At 38.2% G+C, this 23942-nt stretch overlaps 2 protein-coding genes across 2 annotated transcripts in view; both read left to right on the forward strand.

Moving 5' to 3' along the window:
• Positions 1 to 13584, forward strand: part of OVCH1 (ovochymase 1) — a 77239-nt gene extending 63655 nt beyond the window's left edge. The window contains 5 exon segments of the mRNA XM_087441911.1: positions 2149 to 2322; positions 4369 to 4525; positions 4527 to 4625; positions 5940 to 6100; positions 12840 to 13584. Of these exon segments, the coding sequence (XP_087298037.1) occupies positions 2149 to 2322; positions 4369 to 4525; positions 4527 to 4625; positions 5940 to 6100; positions 12840 to 12994 (746 nt within the window). The 3' untranslated portion in view covers positions 12995 to 13584.
• A 7746-nt stretch (positions 13585 to 21330) lies between these two features.
• The window catches only part of ERGIC2 (ERGIC and golgi 2), a 40295-nt gene continuing 37683 nt past the window's right edge, over positions 21331 to 23942 (forward strand). Inside the window, exon 1 of the mRNA XM_004441175.3 lies at positions 21331 to 21418. The gene's annotated coding sequence lies outside the window, so the exon portion shown is untranslated. The remainder of the gene's footprint in view (positions 21419 to 23942) is intronic.

Here is a 23942-nt window from a genome sequence, read left to right on the forward strand (position 1 = left end):
TGTAAAAATTTCAAGTGTACAGCATTATACTTCTATTTCTGCATAGATTACATCATATTCATGACCAAAATACTAATTACAACCCATCACCACACACATGTACCGAATTATCCCTTTCACCCTCCTCCCTCCCCCCTTCCCCTCTGGTAACCACCAATCCAATCTTTGTCCCTATGTATTTGTTTATTGTTGTTATTATCTACTACTTAATGAAGGAAATCATATGGTATTTGACCTTCTTCCTCTGACTTATTTCACTTTGCATAATACCCTCAGTGTCCATCCATGTTGTCACAAATGGCTGGATTTCATCGTTTCTTATGGCTGAGTAGTATTCCATTGTGTATATATACCACATCTTCTTTATCCATTCGTCCCTTGATGGGCACTTAGGTTGCTTCCAAGTCCTGGCTATTGTGAATAACGCTGCAATGAACACAGGGGTGCATGTACCTTTACAAATTGTTGTTTTCAAGTTCTTTGGATAAATACCCAACAGTGGAATAGCTGGATCATATGGTAGTTCTATCCTTGATTTTTTGAGGAATCTCCATACTGTCTTCCATAGTGGCTGCACCAGTTTCCACTCCCACCAGCAGTGTATGAGAGTTCCCTTCTCTCCACATCCTCTCCAACTCATGTTGTTTCCTGTCTTGTTAATTATAGCCATTCTGACAGGCGTGAGGTGATATCTCATTGTAGTTTTGATTTGCGTTTCCCTGATAGTGATTTTGAACATCTTTTCATGTCTCTTTTGGCCATCTGTATATCTTCTTTGGAGAAATGTCTGTTCAGGTCTTTTGCCCATTTTTTAATTGGGTTGGTAGTTTTTATGTTGTTGAGATGCATGAGTTCTTTACATATTTTGGAGATTAAGCCCTTATCAGATGTATGGTTTGCAAATATCTTCTCCCAATTGTTAGGTTGTCTTTTCGTTTTGTTGATGGTTTCCTTTGCTGTGCAGAAGCTTTTTAGTTTGATGTAGTCCCATTTGTTTATTTTTTCTATTGTTTTTCTTGCCCGGTCAGACGTGGTGTTTGAAAAGATGTTGCTAAGACCGATGTCTCCACCCACTCCTTGTGAACACCCTGCCCCGCTAAATTCGGCTCAGTTGCCAGGTTGCAGAGAATCCAGTCACCAATCTATGCAGGCCCACAAGTTGCCTGAGGGCTTGTTGTTGGGTGGGGCCAGTCTCTAGTGTGGGCTGCCTGCCCTGGCTGAGCTGGATTAAATCGGTGCTCTAGCGGGTGGGGCAGACCCTGGGCTAGCAGGCCTCAGGGAGAACTCCAATGGCGTCTGTGTCAGCACGCCCACACCAGGCCACAACAATGGCCACCGCCAATGTCCCAGTCCCTGGAGAGGTCTCACCTCTCACCGAGATGCACTCAGAGCCTATTAGGTGAGTCTCTTTTCACCACAGCACTGTGCACCTTTCTTTCTGGTGATTTTAGGATGCTTTCTGGAACGGGTGAGTTTGCGCCGGGCCCTTTAAGAGCCAGTTTTAGTTTCTTTGTGAACCGGGTTTTCTGGGGGTGCTCCCCAATGCTTTAGTAGCAGGCACAGTCAGATATTATGCCACTGGTGTCGATTGTGCTGGGTCCACAAAATGCCCACAGCGGGGGCGCTCCCCGGCTCAGGGCCCCGCGCCTCCAGGGAGGCTGCGTACCTGTGAGCTGCTCCCGGCGGCCGTGAAGCTGGCGGCTTGTGAAGGCGGCGTTTTTCCTCTCCAGAAGGGAGTCTCTGCCTCTTCCACCTCAGTTAGGATTGTCCGTTGTTGCAGGAGTTCCTCTTATCCAGTTTTCAATTCTGTCTCAGGGGTAATTTTTCCACGAGTAGTTGTAAATTGGCTGTGTCCACGGGAGGAGGTGAGTTCAGAGTCTGCTTACGCCGCCATCTTCCTCTTCTGTGTAGTATTTTCTTATCAATTGCTAGCTCATTCTTTTCCCTTTGATCTTTTAAAATCTATACCCTTCCATTGCTGCAATCAAATCACGAATTCTATCCCACAAATCTCGATCTTACATTATTGATAATTATTTCTTTGTCAATATTAACAGTTTGGAATTTAACGTCCCCTCTTTGTCCTGTTTTACCTATGTTATTGCATAAAAGGAGTATTTTAATAATTGAGTGAATCTCACATTGCAGCTCATTTATGTGGCTCCAAGAAAGAATTTGTCTTGATATCCAATGGTGCTTACCTTACTGTGAATTTTAAGACTGATGAGTCTGTGGTAGAAAGAGGTTTTAAACTTATTTTGGAAGATATGATTCAGAAGCAATCACAAGGAAGCAATATTGGGACCCAACTGCCTATCAATGGTAAGTAATTGTTTAAAAATATTTATTAAAGCAGGTACCACCACATATGCCTTAGAGTAGAAGCTGGGACTGCTGGTTTAAGGGTCACTGGTGGTCACCCTGCTCTAATACTGAAAACAGGATAACTTCACCTCAAACCATTCCTTAAGGCATAAGACTTTGGTAATTCAGATGGATCATGTGAGGTAATAAAGTTAATCGGGGTGTGTGTCTGTCTGTGTGTCTCTGTCTATATGTGTATGTGTGTTATTATTATTTAAGAAATAATCATAACTATAAAAATCAGTCAGTTGCTATTTTAAAAACCCAGTGTAGGGGCTGGCCCAGTGGCACAAGCGGTGAAGTGCACAAGCTCCACTGCGGTGGCCCAGGGAGAGCTGGTTCAGATCCCTGGCGCACCGACGCACCGCTTGGCAAGCCATGCTGTGGCGGCGTCCCATATAAAGTGGAGGAAGATGGGCATGGATGTTAGCCCAGGGCCAGTCTTCCTCAGCAAAAACCAAGAGGAGGATTGGCAGATGTTAGCTCAGGGCCCATCTTCCTCACAAAAATAAAAAACAAAAACCCAGTGGGGACATTCAGGCTAAAAACAAAGATAGAGTTCAGCATGTTTCCAGTCTCTGTTACCGCACCTCTTTTATTAAGTAACCACCCCCTTACCCCCATAAAGATCCCCCCAAAAAGAATATTTTAACTGAACACATACTGGCTTCCCTGCATAAAATAGAAACATATGTAATGATTTTTCTACTTATCGAATCTACTTTTAAGCCAGAATTTCATTAGTTGTGTTTAAGATTAAAAAACCTAATGAGTCTGTTATTAGGAGATTCTCTTGATTGGAGTGTAATTCTAGGAAGAATTCTAATAATCAACATGGAATGCAAAGTTCTTTTTGATGTCACTTTGTCTTTCTTAAGATGCGGGAGTGAAGGGGCTCTCTGAAGAGTCCTTGCTTTGAGCCATAGACCAATGAACCACATCGTTAGGTGTGACTGTTAATTGTCTAAGGGATGTTCACCTAATTGACTCTTCTTCTCTCACCATTGCTTTTATCTTTCCATCTCTACATCTCTAAATTGACCCTTCCATCTCATAGTAAAAATACTTATGCTGCCTCATTTCTTTTTTTAAGTAAATTGAATACTAATAAAGTGTTGCTGTTATACATGCATACAAACAGCTCAAAAGTCTAAGACTTACCACATATAATGTGGATTACAAATGCAGCAAAAATACACAGTAATGCAGTAAACCTTAATGTACTAAAAATATGTTTGAATAATTACCTTTTGTGGGTTTTCTAAGATCTAGGAGAGTCTTAATTTTGAAGTTTGCATATTTTTTGGTATATGTATTTAAAAGGAGGGAATCCATATTTTATACATATCTGAAGAAAAAGTAGAAATCAGTTTTAATATAAGTATTGGATAAAAGAACACAAATCCACTGTGCTAGAAACCTTTTTTAAAAATAGATTTCTGATATAAAAAAGAAATCTCAAGTAGAGAATTGAACAAATGAGCATATTTTATAATTCCCAAATTATATGGCTATAGAGAAGCTTAATTTTCTTCATATTTAAGGAAATAAATCTCTTGTTTTTGTTTCCTAGTGGATTCCTTTTTAAATCTGAGAATGGAGTAAACACATTGCTAGAAATTTTCTTTATGCTTTTTCTTTATATATACATTGTATCTTGAATACGTGTAGTATAAAGTATTTTGATATGTCTAGATATGTTATACTGGGATAACACAAATAATACCACAGCAAGAACAATTGTCTAGTCATTTCATGATTGAGTGAAATATTTATTTTTTAAAAAGTAATTTATGTTCTTATTTGTCTAAACATATGTAAATTAATCCTTTAGTTAGCTTTATTGATTTTTTGCTTATTTTAAAGCAATGGAAGAAAAGATGTCTCATCTTTTGCTAAGAATCCTAGTTTTGAACCTAGAAAAGAAATAAACACCTCCATTCTGAGATTTTAATAGACTTTCTTAAGTATTTCTATCTAATGTTTTGTTGTTACTTTTCTAAGGGATAACAGTAGAAAACAATACAGGAAGACTGCCAACCCAAGACAGATGTGGAATTCCAGTTGTTGACCCATTTCTAGTAGAAAGGTCTGAGAGAAACACAAATGTGCTGCCAGCCAAGCTTGGGGAGCCTAGGGTGGTTGGTGGCCATGCCGCACCTGCCCTGGCTCGTCAGCCTGCAGCACCAAGGACGACATTTCTGCGGAGGGGCTCTGATTGCGAAACAGTGGGTCCTGACAGCGGCACACTGTAACTTTGGGTGTGTGCCTGTGTGGTGCAGGGGGCACTGGAGCTGTCAGAGGGCCCACAGGGGTGTGTTCCCTCTGCTCTCCCCACATCACAAGAAACATTAAGCATTAAGCTCCCACTGATACAGTCCATCTTGCAAATGAACACATTATGTTGATGAAACTGCTTCACTAACACACTTACTATTAATAGCTTTTAATTTTAAAAGCTGCTTCCTGCTTTTAGATGTTTAATAAGTAACTGACAGTACTCCCCCTTCTTTTCTCATCTATAAAATGGAGATAGTATTGTCTTAACATTTTTGCATCAGTCTCTTAACACCATGCCTAGAGTGCAAGGATTACTCAAATGTGGATTCATTTCCTCCTTGCTCTCCTCTACCGACTGTCTTATCATCATACCCACTCCCAAGATAGGTATCGAAAGTTTTAAAGAATTTTAATGAATGTCTTTTAAAAGAAACATTTTTTCTTTCATTTCATCCAAATCTTGGTCTCGGTGTGATATGGAGATATCTGATAACTCCTTCCTCAGAGCAGTCTTTGCTTGATGTTTTTAATGTTAGTCTCCCAGAAGTCATGAGACTGTTGACACCATCACACCATGTCCCATAGCTGAAGGAGTAGATATAATATTTTCAGTGTCTCTAAAATGGTTTTATAATAAAAGTATTTGCTCAAATAACTTGGTGAGCAGGAACCTTCAAAAAATCAAAAACTAATTTTCTTTACCATCCCCCAACTCTTACTTTTGATATAGATGGATCAAAAGAAGGCATCCTAATTGAGGCAGTTTTCAGACTTTCATGTGCTCAGAATTACCTGGGAAGTTTGCTATAAATGGAATCTTAGAATCTTAATTCTGAATTTTGATTTGATGAGTTCTGTCTGGGATTCTGCATTTTTAATGCACATGCCAGATTTAATGCATGTGATCCCTAGACATTTCTTTGAGAAACATATTAGGGAGTAACTATAACTTTCAGAATAGCTTTCAATGACTTATGTAAGTACATCATATAATCATATAATGTATAATACTATGATTATAATAACACGTAGAATCATTACCTTGAGGTATCATGAATTTTAATCATCAAAGAAATACTAAATCATTTTGTTTGATGTTACAAAGGCAAGACAGTAGATACTTTAAAATTTTTCTGAAGGGTTGAATTAATGAGAAATCCCCATTTTCTAAGAATTCAAGATAATAAAGATTTTAATGTTGATTAGAAATGTTAAATATATTTCTAGTAATTTTGAAAAATTATGGCTTCATTAAAAGTGGTATTTGTTTCTCCACTCCCTTTTCTTATGACAAGTACTGTCACAGACAACCTGGTAATAGGAAGAAGTTACCTCTCGAACATGAGGAATAGTGATTTGCTGCCAGTGAAAGCTGTGTACGCTCACCCCGGCTTCACACCATTTCCTCCTAATGAGGATCTCTCCTTGTTGCATCTGGAAAAACCCGTTGAACTAGGTCAGTATGGATAACTTTTTTTTCCATATTTGGAACCTCTGCTGTACAGTTATCTTCCATCTTGCTTAGAACTACTGTATGTACTTTCAAAGTTAAATAATTATTTCAGAACTTTCTTATACTCTAAGATACTTTCTCTAAAAGCTGAAGTACCTGCATAAACATTTTGCTTGTGTGTGTTTTTAATTGATGGAGGTCTAGAGAAGATTTCAAAGAATGCCTGTAGATAGCCCCCCCATTCACACCCACACCTTTCCACAGAATCACAGGGCTCTCCGCCAGTTTTCCTGCTTTACTCCGACTCTCTCCTGAGTTTCTGCATTCTTCAACTGTTCCTCTGCCAATAGCCTCATCTCCATTTTGATGTCTTTACAATGCATCCATCCTGCAACCCCCCCTCCCAGCAAATCAAAAGTTTGCTTTTTGTGCTTTTATAACTGAGTCAGTGAGAGCATCCAGAACAATGTTTCTTAACCTTGGCTGTGCATTATAATTCCATGAGTTGCTTTTAAAACAAAAAACTGTAGTCCAGAAGGCATTTTGGACCAATTAATCACCATCTCAGGAGTGGAAAAATGACATCAGTATTTTTTTTCTCCTTATCCTCCTTTTTAAATTTATTTTTAGTTAAACTTTTTATGTTGAGTTAATTGTAGACTCACATGTGATTGTAGGAAATAATACAGAGACACCAATGTACTTTTCCCCAGTTTTCACCAATGGTAACATTGTGCAGGATATTGACATTAATACAGTCAAGATACAGAACATTTCTATCACCACAAGGATCTGTACTGTTGCCCTTTTACAGCAACACTCATCTTCCTCCTCCCCACTCCACCTTCCCCCCAGACCTCTGTCAACCGCTAGTCTGTTCTCTATTTCTATAATTTTGTCATTTCAAGTGTTGTATAAATGGAATCATATGGCATGTAAACTTTTGGCATTGACTTTTTTTCACACAGCATAACAGCCTGGACATTTATTCATATCATTGTGTACATCAGAGGTTCACTCATTTTAACTGCTGAGTAGTATTCCATGGTATGGATGTTTAACCATTCATAGACAGTTTCTTTAACCATTTGTCTGCTGAAGAACATCTGGGTTGTTTCCAGCTTTTGGATGTTACAAATATAGCTCCCATGAACATTTGTGTAAAGGTTTGTGTGTAAACAAAATTGAACAGAAATGAGTTTTCATTCCTGTGGGGTAAATATTCAAGAGTCAATTGCTAGGTCATCTTGTAGTTGCATGTTTAGTTTTATAAGAAACTGCCAAACTGTTTTTCCAGAGTTGTTGTACCATTTTACATTCTACCAGCAATGTATGAGTGATCTGGTTTCTCTGCATCCTGACCAGCATTTGCTGTTGTCACTATTATTTTATTTTTTATTTTTTGGCCAATCTGATAGGTGTGTAGTGTAGTGATATCTTGTAATTTTAGTTTGCATCTCCCTAATGGCTAATAATATTGAACCTCTCTTCATGTGCCTATTTGCCATTTTTTATGTGAAATGTCTCTTCATCTCTTTTGCCTATTTTCTGATTGAATTGTTTTTCTTATTGTAGAGTTTAAGAATTCTTGAAAGATTCTTGATACTAGTCCTCTATCAGATAGGTGGACTGCAAATATTTTTCTCCCATTCTGTAGCTTGTCTTTCATCCTCTCAACAGGGTCTTTCACAAAGTGAAGATTTTAATTTTGATGAAGTCTAATTTCTCCATTTTCCTTTTATGGATTATGCTTTTGGTGTCAAGTCTAAGAACTCTTCACCTAGCCATAGATGCTGAGGACTTTTTCCTATTATTTTTCTAAACGTTTTATGTTTTACATTTAACTTCATGATCCATTTTCAGTTAATTTTTGTATAAGCTTTAAGCTTTGGGTCAAGGTTCTTTTTTTTTCCCTCTAAGGATGTCCAATTCTGCCAAAAACTTCTGTTGAAAAGGCTGTCTTTCCTCCTTTGAATTGCTTTTGTGCCTTTGCCAAAAACCAACTGAGCATATTTGCATGGGTCTGTTTCTGGGATCTCTATTCTGTTGATCTTATGGCTATCCCTTCTCCAATACCACATTGTCTTGATTACTGTAGCTCTATATTATGGTTTATATCAGAATGAGATTCCTCCCGATGTATTCTTTTTCAAGACTGTTTTAGCAATTTGAAGGCCTGTGCCTTTCCATATGATTTTTTTTTTTTTTGTGCAGAAGGTTAGCCCTGAGCTAACATCTGTTGCCAATCCTCCTCTTTTTGCTGAGGAAGATGGCCTCTGAGCTAACATCTGTGCCCATCCTCCTCATGCCCGGGATATGAACCCGCAAACCATTGGCTGCCAAAGCAAAGCATGCGAATTTAACCACTATGCCACCGGACCTTTAAATTTTAAAATAAGCTTGTCTCTGTCTACAACAACACTGCTGTGATTTTGATTAGGAATTGCATTAAACCTATAGATCGATTTGGGGAGAATTGACATCTTTACTATGTTGAATCTTTTAATCCATGAACACAACGTCTCTCTACTTATTTAGGTCTTCTTTGATTTCTTTCACCAGAATTTTGTAATTTTCAGCTTACAGATCCTGTATATGTTTTGCTAAGTGTACGCATACTTAAGTAATGCATTTTCTTTGGAGTGATTGCAAATAGTATTGTTTTTAATTTCTAATTCTACATGAAATGCAATTGACTTCTGTATGTTGATCTTGTATCCTGGATTTTCCTGAATCTAGATCAGGATTTGATAAACTTCCCCTGGAAATTTTAATGTGCAGCCAGGGTTGAGAACTACTGCTCTAGAAAAAGACCAGTGGTGAGGTTTGATGCCCTTAAAAACTTGTGGTTTCCATTTTCAGTACCACTCAGCAATCCTTGTGTGCATGTCTGCGTGTTTCTTTCTTCCACAACAGTCATTACAAACATTTCCCCTTCTTTTCATCCCTTCTGTACTTACCCCCATCCTTTATTCCTTCTCCTCTTCTCCAAGGACCTTGCTTTCCACTTAACACTACATGATGTCAACAACAATGAAACTTTCAGATCCTCTTCCCCCTAAGTATTTAGTAGCTTGTCTATATCTGTACCTATTCATTTCTTTTCAGTGGTAAGAGTGAGAAATGTCCTTTATCCCATTACAGACAGTAAATTTTCCACCTATGATGTTCATCCCCACCACTTCCCCATGACCATCATGTGAACATTTGGGCCTATTTCTTTTTTGTCTTTTCTGTACTTCTCTGTGTGTTTGTATTTAAATAATTGTTATACCTATTATAAGTTTTATTTTATCCTGCCTTTTCTCTTATCATTATCAGCATTGATTCATATTATTAAAGATTCTTTTAAAATATAATTTTAATAGCTACATGGTAGCCTTTCTGTAATTCTTATAAAAATAGGTTGTTTCTTTTTTTTTATTTAAATAATGCTGGATTGACTATCCATGTGTATACATTTTTCTAGGTCTAGAATTGCCTTAAGATAAATTTCCCCCAAGTAGATTTGCTGGCTTAAGGGCAAAACTGTTTTCAAGATTCTTGACATACTTCTAAATTATAAACACAGCTGGGTAGAGTGCAAGTCAATCCATCCTTTTTTTACCCCAAAAATGAGGCAATTTGGCAATAACTGTCAATTTCTAAAGTGTGCCTTGTGGTCTAGCAGTTCTATTTTCCAGGAATACTGGCATAAATGCACAGATGTGTGATCTGGGATGCTTGATGCATCTTATAAAAGAAAAAAAATTAGTCTAAATGTTCACCAATGCGATTAATAAATTATAGTACATTCATTATCTGAATACTGTGTGCTATTCAAAAGAATGATGTGGCAGATCTATATGCAATGATATGAATGATATGACCATAATCTAGTAAGTGAAGAAAATCAGAATAAGAAAAATGGCCAATTAAAAAAATATGTTGGTAGGGGGAAATGTTTTAGCTCAAAAAAGTCTGGCAGGAAATGATATGATAGAGCAATGATTATCTGTGAAAGCAACATAACATAAGATTTGGAACCAGTTGGTACATGTGTAGAGAGATGAGTAGGAAAAGAATAGACAAGTTATAAAGAGTTTTATGTGATTTTATTAAGAGATAGCAGTAAAAATAACAAATCTTTGAAATAAATGGTCTGGCATAGCAGATATGCCGAAGCACTTAAGTATGTAAAAATCTGGATACAAATGAAGTGAAACAGCATGGGAAAACACAGGAGCACTGCATTCAGTGTGTGTGTGTGTGTGTGTGTGTGTGTGTGTGTGTGTGTAGTGTATATACACAGACACACATAAACCTGCAATATTTATATATATACAAATTCTGGTGATAAGGAAAAATATGAATGTTTAGATGTATAATGTATTAATATATTTTATAATATACCCGTGAAGATAGAATTAGATATAAAAATACTTAAAAAGTTTAAATTGCTACAAATGTGGTTTTCCCCATTTCTCATTTAATATCGTTGAAGAAAGAAGATAATTATATTCTTCTCCAGTACCATCTCAAATTCAACAAGGTGATATCCTGAAGGCACATGGGCAAAAAGGCAGATGCATTTTTAAAAATGATTATGGATGAGAAATCAGGAGCCCCACATCTCAGTGTAGGGCATATATTTCTATTGTCCTAGGAGAATATGGAAATAGCTAGAGCAAAGTGGTAACATGTACATTGGGATGACACCTTCTGAGTAATAAATAGATGGGATCTTCTGGAAGACTTATTTATTCAATCACAGGGTTAAAAAGGGTACTGTCAGGTCAAAGTAGATATTTCTAGAGCCATCACTGAAGAGCAAACAATAGAGACAATGTTAATATCAGTCCTATGGACTAAATGATATTTGCCTTTTTCTTTTTCATCCTTTTAATTAGGAGAATTTGTATCTCCAATCTGTTTGCCAGGGAAAGATGATAAAATAAATTTACTTTCCAAATGTTTGACTGCTGGATGGGGAATAACTGAACCACATCATGAGTATATTCACTACCTCTTGCAAGATTAGGATCCAAACAAATATATGTGAAGTCCAAGTATACTGTTTACTTATTTTCAATTTTTCTGTATTTTTACTGGGAATGATAGTGGAAAAAGTCTTTTTCATAATAGATCTAAAGGTGACTGCTTGGGGCCGGCCCTGTGGCTTGGTGGTTAAGTGCGCGCGCTGCGATGCTGGTGGCCCGGGTTCGGATCCCGGGTGCGCATCGAGGCACCACTTCTCCGTTCATCCTGAGGCCGAGTCCCACATACAGCAACTAGAAGGATGTGCAGCTACGACACACAACTATCCACTGGGGCTTTGGGGGGAAAAATAAAATAAATAAAATCTTTAAAAAAAAAAAAAAAAGACACTTTAAAAAAAAAAAAAAAAAATAAAGGTGACTGCTTGGATTTTAGGCCATCAGATTCATAAATACTAGTTCATTGATACTTGTAAAAACTTGTGTTGGAGAATATCTAGTGATTTTATTACCTAATAAATATTTCTGTCTCATTTATATGTAATTACTCCCCAGTTGCACTGTTGTTTTCACAACACTATAGATGCTGCTACTGTGAAAACCCATACTTGAAAATCTGAGCCTATTCCCAAAGATGTGAGGCATTTTTCTGAAATGATAGGCTGGTATAAATGGTAAATGGGTAAAAAGATGAAGTGGAAAGAATCCATACAAAGATCAAACCCATGACTCTGGTCTCACTTCCACTGTGTTCTACAACTGAGTTAACAAGTTACATATATCCAATAAACCAAAGAGTAAATCAGAATGCAGTTTCAATTTGTCAGCCTCCAGACAGTGTTAGCACCTAAAGGTGATGTCTCTTCAGCAAAAGTCAAAAGAATGAGGGTACCATGAAACCAATGGAATAAAGTATAGACTTAACATGTAAAACATGGATTATATTGTTTGCTTTACAACAACTGATTTGAGTGTAAGCTTTATCTTTTTCCTTCTATAAAGTGATATTATTTTTCTATCTTCTTAGAACTGTACTAAAGACAAAAGAACCCACATGAAATGTTTTTTGTTGTTTCTGTTGTATAAGCCACTGTGGAGAAGTGGCTTTTTATTTTTTTATTTTTTATTTTTTTTTTGGTGAGGAAGATCAGCCCCAAGCTAACATCTGATGCCAATCTTCCTCTTTTTATTTATTTTCTCTCAGGAAGACTTGCCCTGGGCTAACATCCATGCCCATCTTCCTCCACTTTATATGGGACGCCGCCACAGCATGGCTTGACAAGCAGTGCGTCGGTGTGCACCTGGGATCCGAACCTGTGAACCCTGGGCCACTGCAGCAGAGCGCATGCACTTAACCACTGTGCAACCTGGATGGCCCCAGAAGTAGCTTTTTTTTAATTTTATTTATTTTTTTCCCCCAAAGCCCCAGCAGATAGCTGCATGCCATAGCTGCACGTCCTTCTAGTTGCTGTATGTGGGACGTGGCCTCAGCATGGCCAGAGAAGCAGTGAGTCGGTAAGCGCCCGGGACTGAACCTGGGCCGCCAGCAGCAGAGCGTAAGGGCTTAACTGCCAAGCCATGGAGCCGGCCCAGAAGTAGCTTTTTAATATTAGTTTTTTACAAATCACCTAATAGTATCATTACAGTGCTGAGAGAGAACAGGTGAGATTTAACCCTTGGAGTCTGTTTATACGTGCGGCTATTTTTATTTTATCCTTTAAAAGCATTTGCCTAGGTTGTTTGTGTTTTTATTCTTTTTCTATTAGAAGATGAATTTCCTAAAACTGTGCAACAGGGAGAGGTACCACTGATCAGTAGTACATCTTGTCAAAGTTACTGGGGACTGGATATTAAAAACGCCAATGTATGTGGAGGGGCTGCAGGATCATCCTCATGCATGGTAATTCAAGGACTGTGTTGATGAGTGCAGGAGGTTTCTTCTCAGTGTGTCTCATGAATGGGTGTCTGCTGACCATAAAGAGGTATAAACATATGCTAGTTTTAAAATTAAAAGTGAGAAGAATAAGTACATTGCTAAATTGATGCAATGTGATTGCTAATTTGATATTTGAAGTGGACTCAGTCCTCAAAAGGAATTACTCGTTCATTTGCTTGGTTGAACTATGTGAAATTGATGATATTCAACTGTTTTTGACCTACAAAAGAGTGATTTCTTATGGTTTGACATCATAGCTGAATTAGGAAGCTCAAAGTACCTACTTCTAGTAGCACTGAAAATATAAAGATGTTTTCATCTAACTCAAAACCATCATTTATATTTAGTAGATACGTGAAACTTTCTGCATGGCACAGTGTATTGTCAGCATTAAATGAATTTATGCTAAATGTAGCTTTCAGCCTCTCCTTAAAAATATAGATTTTGATCTGATTCAGAGATCTGTAACATCAGCCAACTACCTGAGTGGCCCTAGTTCCCTATGCTGTTGTGAGCAGAAATCAGAGATGAGAGAGAGAGTCATGCCCTGTCTGATCATCCTCTGCAGTTGGGGTTAGCATGATCAACCATGAATCACGCAGCCAGGAGAACTGCTCTTTTTGCTGGTTGCAGGGAGATTCTGGAGGACCACTGCAGTGCACCCAGGACGGGCGGTACAAGCTCATGGGTATTGTTAGCTGGAGCAGCAGTAACTGCCACCCCTCCGCACCAACGGTCTTCTCCATAATTTCTGCCTACGGGGACTGGATCACATCTGTCACCGGAGGAGAAGCATGATCACTGAAAGAGCAGTACCGTGGAACTGTGTTTATAAATGGGAAAGGACATACGTAACACTATACCTGGAAAATAAGTCTCTTGTCGATGCTAAAAAACTCAGAGGTCCTTCTGCCAACCCTTGTGGTTGAAGAGCTTGGATTTGGTGTGTCCATAAATTCAATATTAAACATCGATCACAGAAAGATAATGTTGGTTCATGCCTCCTGGGAACTTACAATCTGAATCTCATTAAATTCATACCTAGCATACCATGTATATGTCATATTTGAATACCATCATATACACTTTTACTATTTTTTCTAGTTTGGTAAACATTGGAGGATATGAAGGGAAATGTTATTCAGTCCATAAAATTCTTGATTTCACTCACACAGAACCATGCCTTGAGCACAGTTAGATAGGAAAGGTCCCTTAAGTTTCACAATTTCAATGTGCAATAAACATTTAAGAAATTATTTATCAGGCATATCACTTGATTTTGAAAATTCTAGATAAAATTTTAGGATATTTCAGTTGGCTGTAAAGCATTTCATTTATCTGAACCTCAGTTGACTGATCTTTGTAAGCTGTAGCCAAGAATTAAGGAGTAAGAACTAAGGGGCCCCTGAGCCGGAAGGCTAAATGCTAAAGTCCATCACAGAAATATATAGTATACAATGAGTAAGAGCCTGAGGCAACTATTTTTTTTTTCTTATTTTATACATTTCCACCAAAATTTATAATTTGGTTTCCAAGATTACAGCATTCAGAAAGGGAGTATAGTTCACCTTTAGGTAAGCCCATATATAATGAAATGAAAGAGCAGCTCATAAGGAAGTAGGCAGAAAAATATAATTTTTCTCTCTGATCTCCTTTTCTCTCATCCTTGTCCCCCCTCTTTCTCTTTCAATCTCTCCTCTCTCTTGCTATAAGAGAGTTATAAACATCCTAGTATTTACTAAAAGCCCCTTACACGAATATTAGTCTAAACTGCTTTCATTGATTTAAATTGTACTTTTTGATAGGGACTCGGAGTAAAATGAAAGATGAGATTTGTAATAGGAATTCTCTAATTCTCATGTTAATCTCTTTTGGACCATTTTTACTTTGTCTCTTGTTGGATTTTTCTCATCTTTTTTATCAGATGACATTAAAAGGGATTAAAGAGGGGCTGTATATTAAAGTATCAGGCCTGTCTAAAGCTTTTTTTCTTCACGGTATGATCTGCTGGTAGTTAATTTTGGTGCTGACACAATCTCCATCATGACCTCCGGGGACAGTGATCTGGTGGTGATGCTTTAGGGCTCTGTCAGCAAAGGACACGGGGTTAGCACTCCATGTCCTGCCTAGAGAAGCTGCCTGATTTTTCCTATGAGTGTAGGAGACTATTTGGTGCTCTGTTTTTGGCTTCAGTTGGCAGTAATTTTTAAATTCTTCTATCTTTAATCTTTTCTCTATTGAATAGAACTGCGTTAGACTATTTGACTTGCTCTTCCTCTATTTGAAAGCCAATTTAATTGAGGAGGAACATAAGCTTTATTTCTTACTTTAACCTTTTCTTCTCAAGAACTCTCCTTTTTCATTTCAAAATCAAGCTCTATGTGTATTAGATTGCAATCAATTGTGCAAATTGACACGAAACGGTCACAAAACCAACTTTAAAGAAATTAGAGACCTGATGAGCTCATGTTTTATTCATGTATGTATTAAAAAACATCCTTGAGCACCTACTGTGTGGCAAGTAGAGGCACCTAGGAAGAGGAAGTTTCCCTCATCTTTAGACTCTCATTCTAGTCGAGAAGAACGATATACAAAGATAATTAGTATTCAACATGCTCTGGGAGCTGGCAGCCTAGGAGGGAACCACCAACACTTTCTGCAGGGATGGATAAAGGTTTTGTAGGAGAAGGAATATTTGAGCCGAGTTTTAAAGTTCAAGTATAAGTTGACTTGATTTTTGTTTTATGTTTTAATGTTTTATACACCAATCTCTTATGTTAAAGAAATCTGTAGCAAGCTATTTTCCTATCCACATCTTCACATGCTCTGTATTTCTCCTGTCATTTGGATTATCGGAAATTTTTTTTGTTCATTCTTACGCCCTAAATTGCATTACTTCATTTCCTCTAATCCTCCACCTTGTCATTTTCATACAATTTTCAATAATATAGTTCCAACATTTCATGCATATTCTTTGTCAATTTAATAAATAGTCAACAACTTAAGTCTAATAAGTATCTCGTTCTCACCCAAGATTAACAGCTTTTTTCATCTTGGTCTCAACTTTATTATTAGTAGCATTATTACTTTTATTTTTCTATTCCCCACAGATATTTATAAAATAAGAGTAAATTTTAACCAAATTGTCAAATAATGGCAAATAACTGCTGGGACCAAAATATCTAAGAGACTCTTAAAGAGGCAGAATAAAGTGGGAGAATGATAATAAAGGCAATTCAAGCTACAGTGATTAAGATGGGGGTATTGCTACAGAGATAAATAAACTGAACAATAGAGCAGAATACAAAAGCAAGAAACAATGCCATTTTATATTCTCTAAGTTGGCAAAAAATTGCATAGCAAGACAATATAAACAGATAAAGAGAACGTAGAGTAAGGGGAACTCTCCTCACCGCTGGTGGTGGTAGGGGCATAATTAGGTACTCCAGCCTTGGAAAACTCAGACAAAATCAGTAAAATTGAAGATGCCAATGTCCTCTGAGTCAGCAGTTCTACCTCTAGGTATATGCCTTAGAGCATTGTCTTCAACCATGGCTGCAATTACATGTAAACACCTGGGGCATGAGGATAATTTTTTTATTGTTTTGTTTTTTTTTTTTGGTGAGGAAGAGTAGCCTTGAGCTAACATCTGTTGCCAATCCTCCTCTTTTTGCTGAGGAAGACTGGCCCTGGGCTAACATCTGTGTCCATCTTCCTCAACTTTATGTGGGATGCCGCCACAGCATGGCTTGATAAATGATGTGCAGGTCTGCACCCAGGATCCGAACCTGCGAACCCCAGGCTGCTGAAGCGGAGCACACGAATTTAACCACTACACAACCGGGCCAGCCCCAGGGATAATTTTTTTTTTTAAGCTACTTACATGATTCTACTGTGCAGGCAGGTTTGAAAGCAGTGTTCTAGAGGAAAGTGATGCAACCATGACCATTGAACATGTACAAGAATGTTTATAGAAACCTTGTTAATATCAGCAAAAAGCTGGAATTCCAAATGCTTACTATAGAAGCATGGATAATCAAAATGTGGTATACTCACATAGCAGTAAAATATATAAAACAGTCCCGAGGCTCTTTAGGTGAATTTTAGAAACGGTGCTGAGCCTCAAAAGCAAATTTCAGATTGGGTACCATATAAAGCTCAGAAACAATCAAAATTAAACCTCATTTTGTTTAGACTTAATATATGGTTAAAAAAATGCAAGGGAGCGATAATCGACCATTCAGAGCCGTGAAGAGGTAGTGGGATACGGTGGAGGAGCTACACACAATTCGTTTCAATGATATTGATAATTTTCTAGTTAAGTTGGGTGGTGGTTTTACAGATGTTTATCTTGCATAACTTATGTATGCTTCTGTGGATATCAAACACTACACAATATAAATATATGTAAAGTCCTTTTTAATAACACTAGCTTCTCAGGGTAGAACCTGTCCTTCTGTCCAAGTAATTAGGAGTTCCACACATATTCAGAGCATTAAACTACTGCATTTTTCTTCAGTTCCCTTTGCCTCTGGAAAGCACAAATTGTCACTGTGATTTGTGTTCACTGATGTCACTTATAACAGTCAGCCTATTTGTTAACTTTGCTTAGTTCACACTGGCACTTACACTTTCTACCATCCATTCTCTTCTAGGGGAAAAGGGTTTTAAATGTGTTTGTGTATCTTCTAGGTGCCAGATATTTCCTGACATTTCCATTTAGTTCATTTAGTCATTAAAGCTAATCTTATGAAAACTTTTGAATGTAATATTAATAATCCCTGGGCAAAGGGATTAAAAATATTACAAAAAGGTAATATTAATAATCCCTCGGCAAAGGGATTAAAATAGCGGCTGGCACTTAGTAGACTTTCAATTCATGTTATTATTATCTTGTGCAATTTCCTAAAATAAAGCTTTTAAAGAGGATTCCCCTCCACCTCCACCCTGGATCCGTTAAAAATTTTTTTGAAGAAAGAGAATAGTTAAAGAATGGTTACAAAAATGGATAAACCATGCTAACTGAAAGATAAAATGCTAAGTGAAAGATAAAATGCTAAGTGAAGGAAGCCAGTTGCAAAAGACATGTTATGATTCCACTTATATGAAATGTCTAAAAAGGACAAAATTATAGAGCCAGAAAGCAGAAGAGTGGTTACCTAAGGCTATGGGTAAGAGCAGGAAATAACAAAATGGGGGTGATGGAAATGTTCTAAAATTGGATTATGGTGATAACTGCACGACTCCACAAATTTGCTAAAATCATTGAATTACCTTGTTTAGGAATAGTTTTATAGTTTTTACTTACTCTAATAGAACTTTTATCAGGATGGGTAAAATCTGATTAAACTCTGATATTTGAATGTAGTCAAAATCCAGCAATAAACTGTTATGTGTGGGAGGCAAAGACTATGTCATATATTACTTGGGGAAAGATTGATTTTTTTAAGTCTTGCTGTTCGAGAATATAGCCTATCTTTCCAGTTACTCAGTTCTTTATGTCTCCATTTTTTTCAATAATTCTCTTCATAATTCCCATAAGGATTTAATTGGGGAACGACAATTCCATTAGGCTACCTTAATAGCTTTTTTTTTTTTTTTTGGTGAGGAAGATCAGCCCTGAGCTAACATCCATGCCAGTCCTCTTTTTGCTGAGGAAGACCGGCTCTGAGCTAACATCTATTGCCATTCCTCCTCCTTTTTTTCCCCGAAGCCCCAGTAGCTAGTTGTATGTCATAGTTGCACATCCTTCTAGTTACTGTATGTGGGACTCGGCCTCAGCATGGCCGGAGAAGTGGTGTGTCGGTGTGCGCCCGGGATCCCAACCCGGGCCGCCAGTAGCGGAGCGCGCTCACTTAACCACTAAGCCACAGGGCTGGCCCCCCTTAATAGCTTTCTATGTGCCAACTACTTTACATATATTAACTTAATTCTAAGCACAATTGTATGAGAAAGGCATTATCTTTCTCATTTTACCAATGAAAAGATTGAAGCCCAGAGAGCTTAAGTACTTGTTTTATATCAAACAGCTGGTTTCATAGCAGAATTAGCACAGAGGTTTTTCTGATTATAGACCTTAATCACCATACTACATGGCTGACGAGTGTTTTCAGAGGATAATACAGGCACAAGTGTGTATTATAGTCAATCAAGGCAAGTGAAAATGAAGGCCTGGTGTAGAGCATAAAATGGAATAGTTTTATGAAAGAAATTAACTGGTCATTGGAATTGGTAGCTAGTGAGAAGGAGGAGGAAATAAAGAGGATAGAGGATTCTAACCTGATTGAATTTGAGGTTAGTGGTGATGTTGACTTTCCTAGGCACAGAGGAGAAGAAATAGATTTGTGGGTAAATTATAAAATCCACTTGGGATATATTGAATTTGAGGTGTTTACGTGACATTCATATAGCAAAAACCATTAATATACTTATTTATCTTAATTTTGTTCCTCACTTGCTAAAATTTATACTCAACCATAGAGAAGGAAAAAAAAAGCATGAAAACACGTTTTGAGCATCTGTACAAAATACAAGTTGTTTAGCACCAGTTGTTAATCCCTAATCTAAGACGTATCTCCTGGTTCTCTTCTGCAGATAATACATAATACAATTGATTTTTTTTTTTTTGGAAGCAAACTGTTTTCCAGATATAACATCACCAATAACATAGGATTAAGTCCTTGCCCCTCTTTAAAGTTAAGCAGGGTTTCAATCTTCAGGGGAAATTAATTTAGTCTTCATTTGGTAGCTTGGAAGATGGTGAGCTGTTAAATAAGTAGGATCAAATTAGTCAGTTTTGCTATAGTACCGGGAAATCTAACTCTTATGGGATGGTTGTTACCCTGAAAGTAGACTACTCTGGAGACCAGGGACCAGGTATAACTAAGAGAACAATAGCCAGCCTCCATCCAAGCAAGAGCCCATACAATCTTACACCCATGAAAAAGGAAGGGCTGCTGGTGTCCCTGTGGCTAAGATAAAGAAGCACTTTAGATATATATTAACTCATATATATTAGTCCTCATAACAATCGTATGAGATATTATCACTCCATTTTACAGATGAGGAAACAACACAAAGAGATGAAATCACGTGCCCAAGGTCACATGCTAGTAAATGGTTGAACTGGAATTTTACCCCAAGAAATCCTAGCTCCAGTGTCTGTGATCTTAACCACTACAGTACGCTGCTTCTTAAATATGTGAGGGAGGGAGAAACTGTAAATCAATTTAAAGTTAATGTAAAGTTTTTGGACTAACCCTGACATGACATCTGGAAATGAAATTGCATCAGTGGAAACTCTTTATCTGCCCTTATTTTCTAGGATAATTTCAATTTAGTGAAATTTCATATTCAATAAACCTTAATTCACTAATGTGATTTGCTCCTCTGAAGGACAGTTTAGTGTTGTGGTCAAGATTTCTCTGCCTCTCCCAGCTATGTGTCTTTGGGTGAATCTACTTAGCTGCCACTTGACTGAATTTGTGTATTTCTTAAACAGACAAGTAATGGTATCACCTTACATAGTTTTAAGGATTAAATGAGATAAGGCAAGTAAAGCGTTTAAAACAGTGCTTACTGTATAAGCTTCGCCGTTATTATACATTTGTAAGACTTTTTGGTCAATAAATCAGAAAATTAAAATCTCAATGTTTGATTGGAAAATCTGGTAACAAATCGCTCTTACTCTCGAGCAGTTCCCATTTAACCTTTCTTTGCAAAGTCTCCTCTATTACCTCTCATATTATGAAGTGTTAGGAAAAGATGAATGAAGTATTAATTTTCTTAAATATTTGAGCGCACAGCAGGTATTGGCGATATAACGATGAGGAAGACAGATGTGCTTTCTTACGGAGCTTACTATCCGGAAGACAAGAAAAACATTGAACAAATAATTAAAATCGTTACCTATGCTTGGAAAAGGAAGTTTAAATGTTCTGGACGGGAGAAAACACGGAGGCAAAGGCAGAAAAGGCACAACACGTGCTGCAGAGTGGAGGAGTGATACGTATTAGGGTTGCAAATGATCATTCCTGCGCCCGTCTCTACTTAATAATGAAGTAACGGTATGAGGAGTTGAGATTCGTTCTGTGGCCTCTTCAGTGTCAGTAGAGAGGTAACCTGCCCCTTCCTGGGGAAGCTGATTCTTTACCGGCCTCGCCGTTACACCTAAAATAAGTTTCAACCTCTGTTCGGTTTAGCCACGCCCCTTTTAATCTTAACCACGCCTCTCGATTCACGGGGCGCTCCGTCAGCAAAGGAAATATCGCGAGAACTTGACATCGTCTCCTTTTTGACGTTTTCAGCTGTGGTAGTCGCTTTTGTGCTCGCGATATTTCCGGGCACACGGGAGCCCGGGCGACCCGGGCTTCTGTGAAAGATGGCGGTCGGCTGGGATCGCAATACAAGGTAAAACACTGAAACCCCGCTGGGTGCTGTTCCCTTGGTTGTTCAGGGCTGTTCAGGGCGTGAATGTGGTTAAGGGGACTGAGAGCCTGTCATGGGGTTGGCTGCCTGTCTTTATCGCTCTCCTCTAGAGAGCGGGCCAGACCGAGGAGCCGCTCCACTTCCCCCGGAGGCGTTACTGGCAGGACCCTGGGCAGCGCTGCGCCTGGGAGCTCCCCTCTCCCCGGGTGTCTCTGCGCTGTCTTGCAACTTGAAGGAGTTTCGGTGCTTCCCCGACATCTGCTGACCCTGACGCGTTGCTTCACACGGCGCTCCGGTGGCTCCTCCCGTCCGCAGGCGAGGACGGTCCCGCGTGTGAAGACCAGCCGGATCTTGTCCCGATCCTCTCGGGTGTCTGGCTCCCCACCCCCGTTCAGACAAATACCAAATTCTTTTTTTTTTTTTTTTTGAAGATTTTATTTATTTATTTTTTCCCCCCAAAGCCCCAGTAGATAGTTGTATGTCATAGCTGCACATCCCTCTAGTTGCTGTATGTGGGACGCGGCCTCAGCATGGCCGGAGAAGCGGTGGGTCGGTGTGCGCCCGGGACCCGAACCCGGGCCGCCAGCAGCGGAGTGCGTGCACTTAACCGCTAAGCCACAGGGCCGGCCCCCAAATTCTTGGCAGCAAGTTGCTCTCTCTTTTTAAGAAAGACCGAGGTCTTGCCCTCGCCTCGAAGGAGAGTTTCGCACGCCGACTGGGAAGATGAGAAAGGGGTAGGGCTGGGCGAGATGCTACAGGAGACAGGTCCGAATGTCACTACTTTTCTTAAACCCTCGAGGGTTAAGAAACCCTCGGAAGGTAACGTGTCACCTCGTGGTAGAGAATAGCCTTGGCTAACGGTAGTATATGGAGTTGATAGGTCATTGTTTGAGAAAACACGTTTAAGTAACTTTTATGTTTAGGATTTAGTGCCCTCGAGACTTAACACAAAGTTACATAATGTCTGTTAAAATGTGCAAGACTGGCTTTCAGAAGCAATTAAACATACAGTTAAAAACAAGATTTATTCATTTGTTTGAAGTTGTGCTTAAGTATTTAAAGTAATTGCCTACCCTGAAACACTGAACTCTAGTACAGTATACAGCCATTATAAAGAAGTGAGTCAGGGTTGTTCACTGAAGAATTCAGGACATATGCTTGTCTACTTAACTTGTTTATTGGTATCTTTAAATTATTTGAGTTATGCAATTATTCCAGTTCTCTTAGAGGAAAAACATGAGAAAAAGAAAGTCCATGGTTTTGGGAGGGGAGTAGGGGGAGGAATTTCTTTCTTTTTGTTAATAAACTGTAGTACACAACTGTGTATTGTAATGGCTTGTGGGTACAAATCATAAAAATATATCAAGCTTAAAAGATCTCTCAAAGGAATTCAGGCCTAGTCTGGAACAACAACAACAAAAAAGAATTAGAAAAAAACATAAATTATTGATTTTCTTTGGGAGTTAGTGATTTAATTGGAAGAAATAGTGAAACTTATTATTTTTTTATAATTTTATTTATTTATTTTTTTCCCCCAAAGCCCCAGTAGATAGTTGTGTGTCATAGCTGCACATCCTTCTAGTTGCTGTATGTGGGACGCGGCCTCTGCATGGCCAGAGAAGCGGTGCATTGGTGCGCGCCTGGGGTCCAAACCCAGGCCACCAGCAGCAGCGGAGCTCGCGCACTTAACCGCTAAGCCGCAGGGCTGGCCCTGAAACTTATTTTTAATGGAAGTTATTTTTAGGCAGTCTGCCTGCTACAAATTCTGTTTCACAGTTTTCCAATATTTATTCTGATTCTGCCTCTTGGTATCATGATGGGCAAATTAACTAACCTCTTTGTGCCTTAGTTTCCTTATCTGCAAAATGGGAATAATAATAATACCTAACTCATAAGGTGGTTGGTGAGGATTAAGTGAAGTAAAACATGCAAAGCACTTGGAATGATGCCTGGCATACAGTTAGTATTCATTAAGTATTAGCTCTTGTTATTTTTTAATTTTTGTTTTCTAACTTCTGTAGTTACAAAATGTTGCCCTGTTACATAGTCTAAATATAGACTGAAGAAGACATTTTTAAAAATAATTTCTTTCTGACTCCCAAATTGATTAAACACTCTTCATTCTGTATGGTTAATATGTCCTTCAACTCTATCTTTCAATTGCTTGCTTTCTTAAACTATTATACTGTCTTAATTACTAAGGTACAAATTCCTCTTTTCTGCTACTCCACACAGTCTTATTGCAGTCTACATCAGTTCTATTGCTCTAGGTGCCTTGTTAACCCATTCTCCTTGCTTTGGGGGATGTTCATTCTATTGTAAATATATTTCATGTGTCCAAGACCTCTTCCTCACATGTTCCTTATACTTCTTTACTTCAATTTTGTACACTTTCATTGAATAGTTACTATAGTCACACCATTCTTTGAGGAGGATTATGTTTGTTAATCCTGTTGATGTTTAATCAAGAGGATTATCTTGATTAAAAGTATGAGATAACCATTAT

Source organism: Ceratotherium simum, chromosome 17 (assembly GCF_057802395.1).
Source record: "Ceratotherium simum simum isolate JZ-2026a chromosome 17, ASM5780239v1, whole genome shotgun sequence".
Classification (NCBI taxonomy): domain Eukaryota; kingdom Metazoa; phylum Chordata; class Mammalia; order Perissodactyla; family Rhinocerotidae; genus Ceratotherium; species Ceratotherium simum.